The following is an 18,204-nucleotide window of genomic DNA, read 5'->3' on the forward strand; positions in this document are numbered from 1 at the left end:
GCCCAAGTTGCATTCGGTTTCGCTACCATCTCAACCTCTGACACGAACCCCCAGTGCGTACCAACCAGGACTTTCCTCCACCGAGGTAGCCTCAGTGTCATGTCGAGAGTCAGACCACACCACCAACCACCAAGGTTACTGTGGAAAGTTGTTTTTTTTTTTTTTTAAACTTAGTTTTACCATGTGCAAGGGAATGACACATACTCCACCAAGGGTCCAGTACCAGTCTGCTGGTCCAGGGAGCCCGTTCGGTCGATCCCACGGCAGAAGGCCGGGAGAAGTTCCTGGCGATACTGACGCTGTGAGCCTCCTCCATACGCCACTTCCCTCTCTGCTTCCGAGTCTGCTGCTTCGAGTGCTTCCTGCTCTGTTGTTCCTTCTTCTCCTGCTCCAGTGCCGCTTCCTTCTTGAATGCTGCTCTGTCCTCATCTGCTGCTCCTGCCTTTCCTGCTGCTTGATTCCTCACGATTCAAAACGAGCGCCTTTTATCTGCTTTAGGCATCACAGCTGGGGCTCCTCGTGGCAGTCATTGATTGATCCAGGTCCGTTACCAGGTAGAACAGGGAGGGAATTAGTAATAATAATAATGGTGATGGTTATTTGTTAAGTACTCACTATGTGCCAGGCATTGTACTAAGCGCTGGGGTGGATACAAGCAAATCGAGTTGGACCCAGTCCCTGTCCCGTGAGGGGCTCACAGTCTCAGTCCCCATTTTACAGATGAGGTGATTGAGGCCCAGAGAAGTAAAGTGACTTGCCCAAGGTCCTATAGCAGAAAAGTGGCAGAGCCAGGATTAGAACTCCCAGGCCTGGGCTCTATCTACTACGCCATGCTGCTTCTCTAAAGCCACGCCTCCCGCTGTGCTCTGCCCTCACAAGTTGGCAACCACCTGTCCTTAAGTAAAGCACATCAGAACCTTCGCCAGTTTTTCCTTGTTTGCAGGAACAGAAACAGTAGTCACTAGTAAGGCAGCTTGTTGTGGGCTCATCGCAGGTGACTGTTGGTTCCAGCCTCTGGGCAAATGGAAAGTCTGAGGCAATGTGGGCCCAAGGTGGCAGAGAAGGTCTCCAGGTGGGAAGCGATGCCTCCCTCCTGGAAGGGCAGGGCCAAAAAATACTCTATTTTCACTTCAGGTACAAGGTCCTGAAGTGCCCACTTATCACTGAGCCTCGATCTCTTCTCTCTCACCACCGATCCCATGCCCACATCCTCCCTCAGACCTGGAACTCCTCCTTCCAAATCGAACAGACCACCACTCTTCCCACCTTCAAAGTCTTCTTAAAGTCACATCTCTTTAAAGAGGCCTTCCCTGATTAAGCCCTCTTTCCCCCCCTTCCTACTCCCTTATGGTTTACCTATGCATTTAGATCTGTAACCTGTAAGCAGTTGATATTTACCCCAGACTCAGCCCCACAGCGTTTATAATAATAGTAAATAATTGTGGTATTAAGTGCTTACTTTATGCCAAGCACTGTACCAGGCACTGGGGTAGAGATAAGATAATCAGGTCCGAAATGGGGCTAATGGTTTTAATTCAGTAATATTTATTGAGCGCTTACTATGTGCAGAGCCCTCTACTAAGCACTCGGAATGTACAATTTGGCAACAGATAGAGACAGTCCCTGCCCAAAGACGGGCTCACAGTCTAAACAGGGGAGACAGCAGAGCAAATCAGAACAAAACAAAAACAAGATGACAAGATAGATAGAATCAAGGAGATGTACACCTCATTAACAAAATAAATAGGGTAATAAATAATATATACAAATGAGCACAGAGCTGAGGGGAGGTGAAGGGGGAAGAGCAGAGGGTTGGGAGAGTGAGGAGGGGGAGCAGAGGGAAAGGGGGTGCTCAGTCTGGAAAGTAAGAGGGAGAACAGGTATTGAATCCCCCATCTTGGAGATGAGGAAACTGAGGTGGAGCAAAGTGAAGTGATTTGCCTAAAGTCACACAGCAGGCAAGTGGCAGAGCTGGGATTAGAATCCAGGTCCTTCTGCCTCCCAGGTCTCAACTCATTCCACTAGTATCTATGTACATATCTGTAATTTGTTTAATATCTGTCTCAAGAGTATAAGCTCCTTATGGGCAGGGAACACAGCCTACTGTGTTGTACTGTACTTTCCCAAGCACTTAGTACAGTGCTAACACAGTAAACTCTTAGTGGGTGGGGCTGTGAAGGGGCCTCTGAGGCAAGAGAAGAGTAAATGAGGTCTACCTATCAGGTATGGAAATGCGCAAAATGGGGCTGATGGCCTGGCCGGGAGGGCAGACCCAAACATCAGCGTGGTGCCCCCGTGGTGGATCTCTTTGTTGTAGAGAGTGGATAAAAACTGGGGTCCGCTGGGAGGGGAGCCCATGCCATCAGGGCCACAGGCAGGCACAGGACCCATTTGCCGCAAAATGGTTTTCAGTAGACGGCCAGAGGGGGCTGGTGTCTGGTCCGCAGCAGCAGAGAGAGAAGCAAGTTGCTCTTTCAGGCTATAGATGTTCTGTCTTTCCTTCTATCACTCTATCAATCCGTGGTATTTATTGAGCACTTACTGTGTGCATGGTACTGAGCGCTTGGGAGAGGACAGCATAGCGGAGTTAATGGAACCATCCCCTGCCCACAATGAGCTTACAGTCGAGAGGAGCCCGCCTCCCCCGGAATATGTCTCCCCTGCAGAAGGTAGTTGTCTTCCCTCCAGGGGCTTCCCAGTCCTCTCCTCCTCGGGCAAAAGTCGGGAACATCACCTCCCAGTCCCTCCCTCAGCTCTCTCTCCCCTTGCTTTTCCCCGCTCCTCTCCCACTGCATCCCGACACTCATATTTCCTTCCCGCCTACTTATTGCTCCTCATTCTCATCTGTCCAGCCACTGACCTTTCTTGCTCACACTTTGCCTCCTACCTAGACTGTGAGCCCCATGTGGGACAGGGACTGTGTCCAACCTAATTAGCTTGTATCTGCCTCAGTGCTTAGTACAGTGCCTGGCACACAGTAAGGACTTAACAAACACCACAACAATAATAATAATATTGGTATCTGGTATACACCTCAGGGTTTAGTACAGCGTCTGGCACATAGTAAGCTCTTAAACACCATTCAAAATTATTATGGTATTGGATGAGCACTTGTTATGTGTCGAGCACTGTTCTAAACACTGGGGTGGGTACAAGGGAATCAGGTTAATAGTGGGCAGTTCAACCCTGTCAGCTCACGAGATGCTTTGAAGGTCAGCATTTACTACTGCTTGCGAATTCACTGTGCCCCAGAAGTCTATATTTGAACCAACCCTAACTCTACTGACTTTTCCTCACAGCACTCGGGTACAAAGCTTTCTATTCTACTATTTCCCATCTGGAATTAAGTTTAATGTCCATCTTTCCCTATAGACTGGTAGCTCCTTGTGGGCAGGGAGTTCTGTCCACCAACTCTGTCGTATTGTACTCTCTCAAGTTCTTAATATAGTGCTCTGCACAAGGTCAGTGCTCAATAAATCCCATCCCATGGATTGACTGATTGAATTTTTCTTTGGTCCGCAGTGTGCCGAGGACCATCACTCCCTCTCTCCTCCCTTCCCTGGCCCAGGTCTGGCTCTTTTTGTGCATCAGGTGGCCAGGGGCTCTGTTGGTTGAGACCTTTTTTGCCGGGATTTCTGAAGTACTGTGATGGGTGCATAGTTACAGTTGAAATCAACAGAATGTCTGTGAGGATTTCCAAGGTCATTTCTTCAGCATATTTAAAATAAGCAGCAGCATGCCCTAGTGGAAAGGACAAGGGCCTGGGAGTCAGAGGACCTGGTTTCTAATCCTGACCATCACTTACCTCCTGAGTCACCTTGGGCAAGTCACACTTCACTTCTCTGTGCCTCAGATTCCTCAGCTGCAAAATAGATTCAGTACCTGTTCTCTGTTGTACTTTGATTGTGAGCCCCTTGTGGAACCTGAGTATCCTGTATCTACCCCAGTATTTAATCCAGTACTAGGCACATAGCAAATGCTTAACAAATGCCACTATTATTATTATTGTCATTATTATTACTGTTCTTGTTGTTATTAGAGAAGCCCTAGAGAAGCTCACAAGGGAGCAGAAGTTAGTAAAAAAAAGTCTGGAAGATGTATCTTTTTTAAGGGCCTCAAAATTGCCATTTTTTTCCTACTTTATCTTTCCTATGTTGTTTTTTTCCCTAAATTATCATTATAACTCCCATTACTAGAAACTCGTATTAATCTGTATCCTTCAGTAATTTACTCTGTCAAATATGTTGTGATTTAAAAGGCTAAGTCAGTCTGGTCCAAACACAGAGGGTCTTAAATAGTCAATATTACATTAACTCTGAGTTGTTGCATTTCATTATTTTCAACGTATATGAACATTCCTAAGCAGTTTCAGAATAATTCAGTTAGTCGTTAGAACATCATTACTCAAGACAGCTGCAAATTTTAAACTGTAGCTCGTCAGAGGCTAGAGTGCTGTTGGCGTGCGTGTGAAACGTAAAGAATGAAATGGAGGTGAAGCTAACTGTGCATGAAATTGTAGTAGCTAAAGAATTGTCCAAATATCGTAGTTGCTTAAAATAGCTACATTTTTGTATATGTGTCTTCAGGCTCGGTATACCATCTGATCGCTTTCTAGAAAACATAAATAGAAACATATGTCCCTCAACCAAGTATGCTAATTATAATACAATTATACGATGGAGGGCATATTTCTTAATACATTTTGCCATATATGAGTAACGTAGTCCAGAGTTCAATTTCATTTTGAACTATTACTAGAATTGCCATGTCTTGATAATAACTAGCAACTCTCGTGCCAATGTTTCTTTAATAGCTGAACTTGTAGCTACCTTAAGTACAAATATGAAATACTTGTATGTCATTTAATGTGAATGCAATGTCACTTGAAATTTATTTTACGGGCTTATTTTATGGAGTTCTGATTATTCTCTTTTTAATGTACCTGAAAATGTACTGCTTATTACACTGAAATATTATGTTATCAGCTAAACAAGGAGCATAAATGGAATATGCAATTTTATGGCTATTGGAAAACCAACCCTAGCAACTTCTTCCTAAGAATATAAGCAGACTTGAAATATCAGTCTTGAAAATAGCAATCTTTGATTAGATACGGAGGTTACGAGTAGAATAATGTTTTATCATTCTTTTCAACTTGACAAAAGTGTACCCCCAATAGATCCCTGAAATTTAAACTGGTTTCGATCTCATTCTTAAGTCAAAAGAGGTGCCGAAAGCATCCGTCCAGAAATATTTGTATTAATCAGTCGATCAGTCGTGTTCCTTGAGTGTTTACTGTGTTCAGAGCATTCGACTAAGCAGTTGGGAGAGTACAATGTAACAAATTTGATAGATATGCTCCCTGCCCACATTAAGCACTTAGTACAGTGCTCTGCACACAGTAGGCGCTCAATAAACACGATTGAATAAATGGACCTTAGACTGTATAAGGGAAAACAGACATTGAAATCAATTATGGAGCTGTACATTGGTGTTGTGAGGCTGAGGGTGTGAATAAGGAAGCAAATCCAAGGCCAAAAGGACACAGAAGGGAGTGGGAGAAGAGGAAATGAGGGCTTAGGGAAGCTCTCTTGGAAGAGATGTGATTTTATTAAGACTTTGAAGGAGGGGAGAGTAATGATCGGTCAGATATCAGTCAATCAGTGATATTTATTGAGTGCTTAGTTATGTGCAGAGCACTGTACTAAGTGCACGGGAGAGTGCAATACCACAGAATTAGCAGATACATTCCCTGCCCATAATGAGTTTACAGTCTAGCGTCGGAGAGAGACATTAATGTGAAAATGTATCATTTAAAGATATGTACATAAGAGCAGTGGGGTTAGGGGTGGGGTGAATATCAAATGTCCACAGGTCATAGATGAAGTGGCTAGGCTACTGAGAAGCAGCGTGGCGCAGTGGAAAGAGCACGGGCTTTGGAGTCAGGGCTCATGAGTTCGAATCCCAGCTCTGCCACTTGTCAGCTGTGTGACTGTGGGCAAGTCACTTAACTTCTCTGTGCCTCAGTTCCCTCATCTGTAAAATGGGGATTAACTGTGAGCCCCACGTGGGACAACCTGATTCCCCTGTGTTTACCCCAGCGCTTAGAACAGTGCTCGGCACATAGTAAGCGCTTAACAAATACCAACATTATTATTATTATTAGAAGGGAGAGCGAGCCTGGAAAAAGAGAGCTTAACTGGGGAAGGCCTCTTGGAGGAGGTGTGACCTTAATAGTGCTTTGAAGATGGAGAGAGTGGTGGTCTGGCATATGTGGACAGCGAAGGAGCTCCAGGCCAGGGGGAAGATGTGGGAAAGGGGTCGGTGGCAAGCTAGATGAGGTCGGGGCACAGTGAGTAAACTGGTGCTAGAGAAGCGGAGTGCACGGGGTGGGCTGTAATAGGAGATCAGTGAGCTGAGGTAGGATGGGGAGAGCTGCCCGACTGCTTTAAAGCCAATGGGAAGGAGTTTCTGTTTGATGGGGAGATGGGCAGTGACTAGAAGCTTTGAGGAGCAGGGAAGCATTTTCTGAACAGTTTAGTAGAAAAATAATCTGAGCCACAGAGCCAACGTTGGGTTAAAATGGAAAGAGACAGGAGGCAGGGAGGTCAGCAAGGAATTTTAGGCAGTAGTCAAGGTAGGATAGGATAAGTGCTTGGATCAGCAAAGTAGTTTGGATAGAGAGGAATAGGTGGATTTTAGCGACGTTCTGAAGGTAGAGCCAGCAGGATTTAGTGGGAGATTGAATAGTGGGTTAAATGAGAGAGGTGAGTTGAGGATAATGCCAAGGTTATGGGCTTATGAGATAGGAAGGATGGTGGTGCCTTGGATTAATGGGAAAGTCGAGGGGGAGGACAGAGTTTGGATAGGAAGATGGGATGTTCTGTTTTGGACATGTTAAATTTGAGGTCAGTGGACATCCAGGTAGAAATGTCTTGGAGGCAGGAAGAAATACAAGCTGGCAGAGAAGGAGAAAGATCAGTGCTGGAGATGTTGATTTGGAAATCATCTGCGTAGATATGGTAGTTATAGCTTTGGGAGTAAATGAGTTCCTTCAAGGGAGTGGTTGTAGATGGAGAAGGAGACCCAGAACTGAGCCTTGAGGGATCCCCACAGTTAGAGGGTGGGAGGCAGAGGAGGAGCCTATGAAAGAGACTGAGAATTGTCAGAGAGATAGAAGTACCAGAAGAAGACAGTGTCCCAGAAGCCAACGTTAGATAATGTTTCTAGGGGAAGGGGTGGTCCACAGTATAGAAGTTAGCTTGGAGGTTGAGGAGGATTAGGAAGAAGTAGAGAACTTTGGATTTAGCAAGAGGGGGATCATTGGTGACCTAGGAGAAGGCAGTTTTTGTGGAGTGGAGGGGGCAGAAGCTAGATTGGTAGGGGTCAGGGAGAGAATTGGAGAAGAGGAAGTGGAGGCAGTGGATGTAGACAACTCAAGGAGTTTGGAGAGGAATGGCAGGAGAGAGATGGGCGATAACTGGAGGGAGCCATGTGGCCATGGGAGGGTTATTTTTTTTTTTAGCATCGGGGAGGAAACGGGCGTGTTTAAAAAGCAGTGGGGAAGAAGCCATTGGAGAGAGAATAATTGAAGATGGTGGTCAAGGAGGGAAGAAGAGGGGGCAAGTGTTTTGATATGGTGTGAAGGGATGGGATCATAGGTGCAGGTGGAGGGGGTAGATTTTTAGAGGAGGTGGGAGATCTCCTCTTGAGACAGTTCTGGGAAAGATGGAGAATAGAACCTGGATCAGGAGGAGAGAAGGAATGGAGAGGAGTAGGGGAAATTTTAGCGAAGTCACGGCTGGTGGTTTCAGTTTTATCAACAGAGTACATGGCCAGGACATTACGGGAAGGGATTAGGTGGAAGGGTGACTATTTGAGGAGGGAGCGGGCAAGGGCAGTGGGCGTCAGGATCGGGCTGATAGCTGGATTTCCTCCAGCAGCGCTCTGCGGCTCTGCACAGGAGCAAAGGGAGCGGACTGTGGAGGCGATCCAGGGCTCTGGGTTAGTGGTATGAGGTCATCGAAGGGATAGGGGAGCGAGTTGAGTTCAATAGAGAGGGTGGCGTTGAGGGCGTCAGTTTGTGATTTAAGGGGAGGCAGTATTACTCATTTGTGATTTAAATTACTGTGAAGCGTGTGAAAGCAATTCATCCTGGCTTTTCCGCAGAATGATATACTACTTAATTTCCCAGAGTAAAATGATTATTTGGGTATCTTGCCTTTTTCCATGTTACTGGGGAAATCTCAATAAGCCAAACTACTTGGATAGCATTTTTATCTCCACGTCTTACTAGTTCTAACTAGTTTATTATTTTTATGTAGTTACAGTTTTAACTACTAAGTTTATTTTTTCTGTGTTTCTTGCTCTTTCACCTTTAACGTAAGTTCTTTGTTTTGCTTTAAATTTTTCCTTTCAATCAGTGCTATTTTTTGAGCACTTACTGTGTTCAGAGAACACTTAAGTTCTTGGGGAAATACAACAGAGTTGATAGACATGCTCCTTGCCCAAATTTCTCTTTTAAAAAAAAAATTTCCATTCTCATCAGAATTTCTCAAAAGTTAGTCTCCCAGTCCTGTCCCTAATGTGTTCCAGTGGATATATCAGAGATAACCCCCAAAATGCCAAGCTGGTTAAAGAAACATCTATGCATTTTAAATACATTCAATTCCAATACATGGGATTTTAAATTGACGAAAAAATGTTACAGTAAGCCCACACTCCTTTACTAATGCCATGCGAGTATTTTCTTATGTGCCAATTTTGCCATTTTAAAATCAACTCCAAAAACATAAATTATAGAGGTGGTTTTGTTGTCATTGTTGTTTCTGGGGTCTTTTGGGGTCTTTTTTTGTCTTTATTGCCAGAAAAGTATCCAGCTTTTATCTAATTTTCAAACATTTGGCAGCAGTCACAAATGAAGCCATAGCTTTGCTTTGGTTGTCACTATACTCATTGGCTCTGGGGATCTGTCTTTGTGCTTTTTCTCACACTTTAGGTCTCTCTGAACTTATCTGTCTTGGTCCCTTTTTGCTTCCAGCTCTGTCTGTATCTCTCTCAGCAGCTACACAAAAGTCCTCTGGGTGTCCACTTCTGAGCAATACTAATCTCAAGTATTGAGAATGGAAAATAATTAGAGTTAGAAGGAACCACAAAGGAAAGAAAGAGGAGCAAGTTAAGCTGTTTGCCTTTGTTGTTGAAGAAAATCAATGAGAATAGGTGTGTAATCTAAGGTTAAGCCGGCTAAGTAAAAATCACACTCTGGGAATTTCTTTTTTTAAAGGAAAAAAAATTCCATTCTCATCAGAATTTCTTAAAGGTTAGTATCTCAATCCTGTTCCTAATGTGTTCGAGTGGATATATCAGAGATAACCCCCAAAATGCCAACCTGGTTAAAGAAACATATATGCATTTTAAATGCATTCAGTTCTGATATATGGGATTTTAAATTGATGAAAAAAATCTTACAGCCAGCCCACACTCCTTTACTAATGCCATGTGTGGATCCAGGGCAGATGGACATTCCCAAATATTCCAACAATCAGTCAGTGGTATTTACTAAGTCCTTACTGTGTGTAGAAGCACTATACTAAGCATTTGGAAGAGTACAGTACAACAGAGTTGGTAGCCTTGTTGCCTGCCCACAAGGAGCTTACAGTCTAGAGGGACAATGTGGTATCCAAAACATTTAGAGCAAATCATGTGCTACAGAAAAGCTGACACTGTACTACTGTTGATTCTTGGAATTTCACTCCTAAAGGCTTAAAAAATAAGCACCCAATGGAACCATAAGTAGGAACTTGTATCATAGCTCTAATGATATAATAACTGTGATATTTGTTAAGCATTTCTAGACTGAGCCCATTTTTGGGTAGGGATTGTCTCTATCTGTTGCTGAATTGTACATTCCGAGGGCTCAGTACAGTGCTCTGCACACAGTAAGCGCGCAATAAATACGGTTGACTGAATGAATGAATTTATTATGTGCCAAGCACTGTAACAAGTATTGGGATTGGTACAGGGTAGTCAGGTTGGACAGAGTTCCCATCCTTCACTGTGTTCACCATCTAAAAGTGAGGAAAAACAAGTATTTTTAAATCCCATTTTACAGGTGGGGTAACTGAGGCACAGAGATGTTAAGTGACTTACCCAAGGTCACACAGCAGACAAGTGGCGGATCTGGGATTAGAACCCAGGTCTTCTGACTCTCAGGCCTATTCTGTTTCCACTAGACTACACTGAGCCCCTTTTTTCAGTTTGATAGATTTTTGCATTTTTTCTAACCTTTTACTTTCATTAATTCATTCAATAATATTTATTGAGCGCTTACTATGTGCAGAGCACTGTACTAAGCGCTTGGAATGTACAAGTCGGCAACAGATAGAGACGGTCCCTGCCCTTTGACAGGCTTACAGTCTAATCAGGGGAGACAGGCAGACAAGAACAGTGGCAATAAATAGAGTCAAGGGGAAGAACATCTCTTAAAAACAATGGCAAATAAATAGAATCAGGGTGATGTACATCTCATTAAACAAGTGCCCTTGTTGAATAGTAGAGTTCTGGCTGCTCAGTGCTCTAATAATCTATTAAGTAATTAATAAGAAAAGAAATTATGGATATCGAGCACCAACTGTGTATTAAGTGGTTTATAATTTTCTACAGTTTAGGCATTTCATTTGTTTAGGACTACGTGATAGTTTTACATTTCCAAACATCTCTTGAAAATACACGGTAATTTAGAAAGTTAAAAGCTTATGTAAATATTCACTGTCAATATTCGGTCACCTCAATGTGCTACTATAGTAGTAAAAGTAACTAATGATTTAAACCGATGATTTAATCGGCATTGTCAATTAATCTGATTTGCCAACCGCTGCCCTAAACCAATGCAATTTTTCCAAATTTGGCTTTTCATTATTTCTGTAATCCTAAATGTACCAGGTTTTGTTCCTAAACTTGCATGTTGCCCAAAAGCCAGAAGGGGAGTGAATCAATCAGTCAGTGGTATTTACTGAGCACTTACTGTTTACAGAGCACTGTACCAAGCACTTGGAAGAGAACAATACAGTGGAGTTGGCAGACACAATCCCTGCCATCAAGGAGCTTACCTTCTAGAGGGGGAGAGAGACATTAAAAGAAATTACATGGATGGGAAGCAGCCTGGTATAAGGAGATGTTCGTAAAAGGTGTGGGTGGGGGGTAATAATAATAATTGTATTTGTGTTTTCTATATGCCAGGCACTGTTCTAAGCTCTGGTGTAATTACAAAATAATCGGTTTGGACACAATCCCTGTCCCACGTGAGGCTCAAAACTCCCATTTTGCAGCTGAGGGAACTGAGACCTGGAGAAGTGATGTGACTTGCCCAAGGTCAAACAGCAGTCATGTGGCGGAGCCAGCATTAGAACCCATGACCTTCAGGCCCGTGCTCTATCCATTAGCCCATGGCACTTCTCAGTGCAAACTTCAATATTATCTCAAATGTTGGGAAAAATACGCTGTTAATTAGGGTATTTGTTAAGCACTTACTATGTGCCAAGCACTGTTCAAAGCTGTGGGGTAGATACAAATTAATCAGGTCAGACACTGTCCCTGTCCCATGTGGGGCACCCGCTCTTAGTCCCCATTTTACAGATGAGGTAACTGAGGCACAGAGAAGTGAAGTGACTTGCCCAAACACAGCAGACACGTGACGGAACTGGATTTAGACCAGATCCTTCAGACTCTTAGACCCATGATCTATCCACTAAGTCAAGCTGCTTTGTCGTGCTCAGGGGGTACAGACTCGCACGTGTAAATGATGCAGAAGTGAGGGCAAGTGCCGGGGGAAAGGTGTTAGTCAGGGAAGGCTTCTTGGAGGGGGTATGATTTTAGTAGGGCTTTGACTATGGGGAGAAATGGGGGGCGAGGGGGAGGTCCAAGCCAGAAGAAGGATGTGAGCAAAGGATCAGAGGTGAAGACAGGTGAGATCAAAACAATTAGCAGTTGGACATTAGAGGATCGAAGCATTCAAATGCCGAGAACTGGTCTTAGCGCTGAGCACTGTAGTGGACCATCAAGGAAAGGTAGGAGGAGAGCTGATCGATTGAGTGCGTTAAAGCCGACGGTAATGCAGAGGTGGATGGGCAACCGCTGGAGGTCCTTGAGGACTGGGAAGGTGTGGCCTGAACAGTGAAGGAAGGACTGGAGTGGGGCGAGACGGGAGGCAGGGAGGTCAGCGAGGAGGCTGATGCGGTAATAGAGGCAGGATGTGGTAAGTGCTTGGATTAGCACAGTTGCAGTTTGGATGGAGAGGAAAGGGTGGGTTCTAGAGATGCCGTGAAGATAGAATTGACAGGATTTCACGACAGACTATGTTCACTGTGGGCAGGGAATGTGTCCACCAACTCTTGCATTCATTCATTCATTCATTCACATTTATTGAGCTCTTACTGTGTGCAGACCACTGTACTAAGTGCTTGGAAAGTACAATCCAGCAATAAAGAGAGACAATCCCTGCCCACAACGGGCTCACGGTCCATGTATTCTTTTAGTACAGTGCTGGGCACACAGACTCAAATACGATTGGTTGATATGTAGGTTGAATGAGAGAGATGAATTAAAGGTAATCATATTTATTGAGCACTTACTGTGTGGAGACCACTGTACTAAGAAACTTGGGTTAGTACAGTATAAAAGTATAACAGTTGGCAGAACAATGCTTGGCACATAATTAAACCCAGCCCACAATGAGGTTACAGTCTAGAGGATAATGCCAAGGTTACAGGCTTGTGAGATAGGGAGGATGGCGGTGCTGTCTACAGTGATGGGAAAGCCACAGGTAGGACAGGGTTTGGGTGGGAAGTTGAGAAATTCCGTTTTGGACTTAAGTGTGAGGTGAGTTGAGGTGAGGAGGACATCCAAGTAGAGATGTCCTGAAGGCAGAAGGAAATGCAAGACTGCAGATAAGGAGAGAGATCTGGGCTGGAAATGTAGATTAGGAAATCATCTGCATAGAGATGGGAGTGGATGAGTTCTCCGAGGGAGTGGACGTAGATGGAGAATAGAAGGAGACCCAGAACTGAGCCTTGAGGACCTCAACAGTTAAGGGGTGGGAGGCAGAGGAGGAACCCCATGGAAGAGACTGAGAAGGAGCTGCAGAGAAATAGGAGAAGTAGGAGAGGACAGTGTCAGTGAAGCCAAGATTAGATGGTGTTTCTGGGAGAAGGGGGTCAAGTATCAGCTAGTCCACCATTTGTTTCTGTTCTTTACGACCTCCCACCAGCATATAAAAATTTCAAACATATCTATCAAACCTCTCACAAAAATGTAGCGGCCTCAACCGTTAATCTGTGTTGCAAATCCTAAAAACAAAGATTTTGTCAGTTATTGCCGGTACTCTGAGTGCATTTTTAAAATGTCAGAGGATGTTAATAATTTGAAAATTAAAGATGAATTAGCTAGACTACCAAAGTAAGGATAGCATTTTAAAGACACACTTGGTACAAAATGAACTGCTTTCTTAATAATGTTGGTATTTGTTAAGCGCTTACTATGTGCCAAGCACGTTCTAAGCACTGGGGTAGACACAGGGGAATCAGATTGTCCCACGTGGGGCTCACAGTCTTAATCCCCATTTTACAGATGAGGTCAGTGAGGCACCGAGAAGTTGTGACTTGCCCACAGTCACACAGCTGACAAGTGGCCAAGTCGGAATTTGAACCCATGACCTCTGACTCCAAAGCCCGTGCTCTTTCCACTGAGCCACGCTGCTTCCATATAGTTGATCAGGTTTATAGGAGAATATTGGAGAAATTTGAGTAATATGCCAAGTCTATTGTAAATGAATAATCTCTTTTTTAGTTTATTTAAAGGAGTAACTTTTATCTTCATAAATTGGTCATGCGATTGTGGTCAGTGCATCTGGCTGTAATTAATGTGTGTGAGACAGTGTATTTTTCCCAACATTTAAGATAATATTGAAGTATGTTGATTTATGAGGAGTTCAGTATCCTTCAACAATCAACTTTTCTTTCGGCTCATAGCCTTATGTTGGTATCTTGTAATTTATTTACTGGTACACCATTGTGGAATCCTGAGTGTGTTTTTTTCTTCTGCAATTTAAGAATCGTCAAATTACACCTCCAGATGTTTCATAATCTTGCTGGGATTTTATATTGTGTAATTCCTTCACCAAATTGTGATTTTTGAGGTTAAAAAATTCTTAGAGAAAATCTCGTATCCCCTTACGCGAACACAATCTGGAAGGCGAACTGCCCTGCATGAAGTTTTATCACGTTTAAGTTTATCCAGTAAGGGTGTTTTCTTGGGTTGCTAAGCAATATCCAGTTCCTGTATAGGAAGAGAACGGGGCCCATGTTTTGAAAAGCCATGAACCCCTCCCCTCTAACTTGTTTCCAGGCCACTACAATGACCCCTCGGGTAAAAAATTTTTTTTCAAAGAAACCTCTCAGTTTAAAGCATTATCCAGTTCAAAACCTGGGGGCTGGCCAAGCTGAGCCTCAGGATTTGGGATTTTTACTCAACCTAGCCACATCAGGGCCCGGCTCCAGTACAGGGGCGGTTCTTTAATGCCGACATGATGACAAGTGCAACAGTTTCTCTCACAGGTGGCCCCGAATAGTCTGGCCACCTTTTTCCCTCTCTCGGTTTGTCCAGGTGGCCCCGAATAGTGTGGATACCTTTTTCCCCATCCTGGTCTGTCCAAACCCTTACAGAGCTGGGTGGGCCTCAATACGGCCCCTAGACTGACCTGAGCCCCGGCAGACCTCTTTGCTCCCCTCCGTGCCTTCCCTTCGTCGACTGCCCCTGGCTTGTAGACTCTTTCGCCCGATGGTCAAAGCTCAGATGATTTTCACGACTGGAGAGAGGAGGTCTGGAAGAGCAGTATGGCCTAGTGGAAAGAGCACAGGCCTGAGAGTCCGAGGTTGTGGATTCTAATCCAGGCTCTACCACATGTCCGCTGCGTGACCTTGGGTACATCACTTCTCTTCTCTGGGCCTCAGGTACCTCATCTGTGAAATGGGGATTAAAAGTGCAAGCCTCATATAGGACAGGGACTGTGTCCCACCCGATTACCTTGTGTTTACCCCAGCCTTAGAACAGTGCTTGGCGTAAGCACTTAACAAATACCACAATTATTATTCTTAGTTTCTCACACAATGGAAAAAAGCAAGAAACTTTATAATATTCATTACTCATCCATGCTTTTAAGTAAATCGTATTTTTTTTTGGTGGGGAGAGGGGGTTGCCCAACATCCATACCTTTGGGTCATCTTTCACTTGCTGTATTTCTAAATGAGTCTTCAAAATGAGTTTTTGGTTCCTAGCAAAGTAGAACGATGATTTCATGATTCTGCGGGTCGTGATGGCAACAGTAACCCAAGTTAACAAGTGCAGCATTATATGCCTTTCAAATGATGCAGAGAATCTATATACCTCACAAAAGTCACCTTTGTCCAGTGTTATAAATGAACATAATTGATTTTCTTTGTCTAGCCATCTTGGGAAAAACAGCACAGAGCAGCTGTTTGTCACAGTATGAATCTCAACCCTTTTGTAACTACACAGTTGGACTTTAATTGTGGCAGAATTAGAACCTCAGAATATAGACACAATGAGAGATTTTGCTGCTTCCTATAGATTGAAACCTCATTGTGATCCTTTATTCCATAAATGGGAAGGCTTATTTAGTAGGCTTTTACAGTGCAGATGATCACAGTGTAACGTTGTTTAGCAAAGAATTCTTATTCACCAGGAAGGGATGCATCAAACTAAAATTTGCCATAGACAGATCTGGAAAATATTCAGACTTCCATGAATTCAGAAGAATTAGTGCATTATTCTGCAAGATGTCAAGAAAAAATCGGAAGACAAAAATTCCAAATGACTTAATTCACAAAATGAAGAGATTAACTAGCTTTAATGAGGTTTAGAACTGCATAATGGTGAAGCATTTTGTAAATGTAACAATGGTGCAGTAAAGCGCCAACTTATATTGTTTGTTCTCAGCTTGGTAACCTAACATGGGCAAGAGGAAAATAGGCCTATTAACTGCAGATGTGATTCCAGCCTGGGATAGAGAAGCAGCGTGGCTTAGTGGAAACAGCATGGGCTTGGGAGTCAGAGGTTGTGGGTTCTAATCCTCGCTCTGCCACTCATCAGCTGTGTGACTTGGGGCAAGTGACTTAACTTCTCTTTGCCTCAGCTAGCAGTGTGGCTCAGTGGAAGGAGCCCGGGCTTTGGAGTCAGAGGTCATGAGTTCGAATCCCAGCTCTGCCACTTGCCAGCTGTGTGACCTTGGGCAAGTCACTTCACTTCTCTGTGCCTCAGTTACCTCATCTGTAAAATGGGGATTAAGACTGTGAGCCCCACGTGGGAGAACCTGATTCCTCTGTGTCTACCCCAGCGCTTAGAACAGTGCTGTGCACATAGTAAGCGCTTAACAAATACCAACATTATTATTATTATTATTAAAATGAGGATTGAGACTGTGAGCCCCACGTGGGACAACCTGATTACCTTGTATCTACCCCAGTGCTTAGAATAGTACTTGACACATAGTAAGTGCTTAACAAATAACATCATCATTTTTATTATTATTATTTTTAAAAATCCCAGTATCACACTTTCCTCAAAATTATCCCCAGGTTCCCACAAGTCCAAGATAAGTAAAATTACAATTTAACCATTTTGCTTGTTGTTTAATAACAGATTATGTTCTAAAAATATGTATGTGTTCAAATAAACACATTTTCTAAGTTCATTTTTACAGAGGATTTGCAGTAGCGCACAAAAGTACCAAACACTGAAAAAGGTCCGGGGCTAATTTTGAGGAAAGTGAGATATTGGGAAGAAGGGTTTTGAAATATAGATACATATATTGTTTATTTCAATTAACTTTAAGTATTGAGTGGATGTATTACCTAAGTGGTGGTGATAAAGAGTTGGGTGCAGCAACTCTGGACTTTTCCAGATCAGACATGGGGCTCACACTGTGGGTTCAGGGGAAGGGGAGATATTTTTATCCCCATTGTACAGATGAGGAAACTGAGGAACAGAGAAGTTAAGTGCCTTTCCCAACGTCCCACAGCAAGCAAATGGCAGAGCCAGGATTAGAACCCAGGTTGCCTGACTCCCAGTCCTGTGATCTTTCCATTAGGCCGTGCTACAAATTTCTACTTGATGAAATAAATGCACTCAGTAAATCCAGGTAAAACAAGAAAAGTCACTCTTCGAGTGGTCTGGGCACTTAGTAAGCACTCAATAGATCCCATTGATTGAGCTGTTTTGGGATTTTTCTTAAGGGCTACATGTCAGTGTCTGTCTCCCCATTAGACTGCACGGTCTTTGAGGGCAGAGGGTTTTTTTATTGGTTTTTTTGGTCATCTTCTGATTCTTTTGTACTCTCCTAAGCACTTAATAAAATGTTTTACACATAGGCACTAATATCGATTGGTTCAGGAAGAGAACCAATAGACATAAGCATAACAAAGAATAGGCATAAGGTTTTTTAAAGCCGTTTTGAATTTTATATCGTACTTTTTTCTCTTCATTCCTTCTGTTGATCAATTATTGCCTTAAAATCTCCTACACTGGAAGGAAACAGAGTAGGTGGGGATAAGTATATAAAAAAGGGGACAGTGAGGGCTTGTAAATTGTGACCAGATAAATTTTATATTATCGGATTAACCCCTTTCAATTACGGGCAGTAACGGTGCCCTGAAAAATAGTCTCATCCCAGAGACAGTATTTATCTCCACTAAACTTATGCAGTTTATGCTTTGGGGCAACATTTTTGTACACCTTTCAAGAAATACGTCTATACTGAATAAAACCTTTTTCTTTCCTCATTTATAGCTATATGCTGGAGCTATTCTTGAAGTATGTGGATGAAAATTAGGAAGGTTCCCACAAGTCCAAGGTAAGTAAAATCACAATTTAACCATTTTGTTAAACATTAAATACAAACTATGGTCTAAAAATATATATGTACTCAAACACGGTTTTAAAGTTCATTTTTACAAAGGGACTACAGAAGTGCACAAAAATACCAAATAATGAAAGAGTTTTTAGAGTCTTGATTATAGAGAAGTAATGATCAGATATGTACATTTCTTCAGAACAGTTTCTTGATTGGGATGATATATCAGATGTAGATCGAGTGTCAGAAAAACTGAGTAGCCCTAATGAAGTATAACTAAG

The 18,204-nt window shown here is 43.1% G+C and overlaps 1 protein-coding gene and 1 long non-coding RNA gene across 2 annotated transcripts in view; one reads left to right on the plus strand and one right to left on the minus strand.

Annotated features, from left to right (window-relative positions):
• The window catches only part of SELENOF (selenoprotein F), a 41,965-nt gene that overhangs the window by 5,334 nt on the left and 18,427 nt on the right, over positions 1-18,204 (plus strand). Inside the window, exon 3 of the mRNA XM_003428410.5 lies at positions 17,860-17,923. Within this exon, the coding sequence (XP_003428458.3) occupies positions 17,860-17,923 (64 nt within the window). The remainder of the gene's footprint in view (positions 1-17,859; positions 17,924-18,204) is intronic.
• Positions 162-15,401, minus strand: LOC120638347. The gene is made up of 3 exons (XR_005659966.1): positions 15,265-15,401; positions 14,753-14,893; positions 162-516 (listed from the first exon to the last, which is right to left on the minus strand). It is a non-coding gene; the product is annotated as an uncharacterized LOC120638347 (long non-coding RNA).

Source organism: Ornithorhynchus anatinus, chromosome 4 (assembly GCF_004115215.2).
Source record: "Ornithorhynchus anatinus isolate Pmale09 chromosome 4, mOrnAna1.pri.v4, whole genome shotgun sequence".
NCBI lineage: Eukaryota > Metazoa > Chordata > Mammalia > Monotremata > Ornithorhynchidae > Ornithorhynchus > Ornithorhynchus anatinus.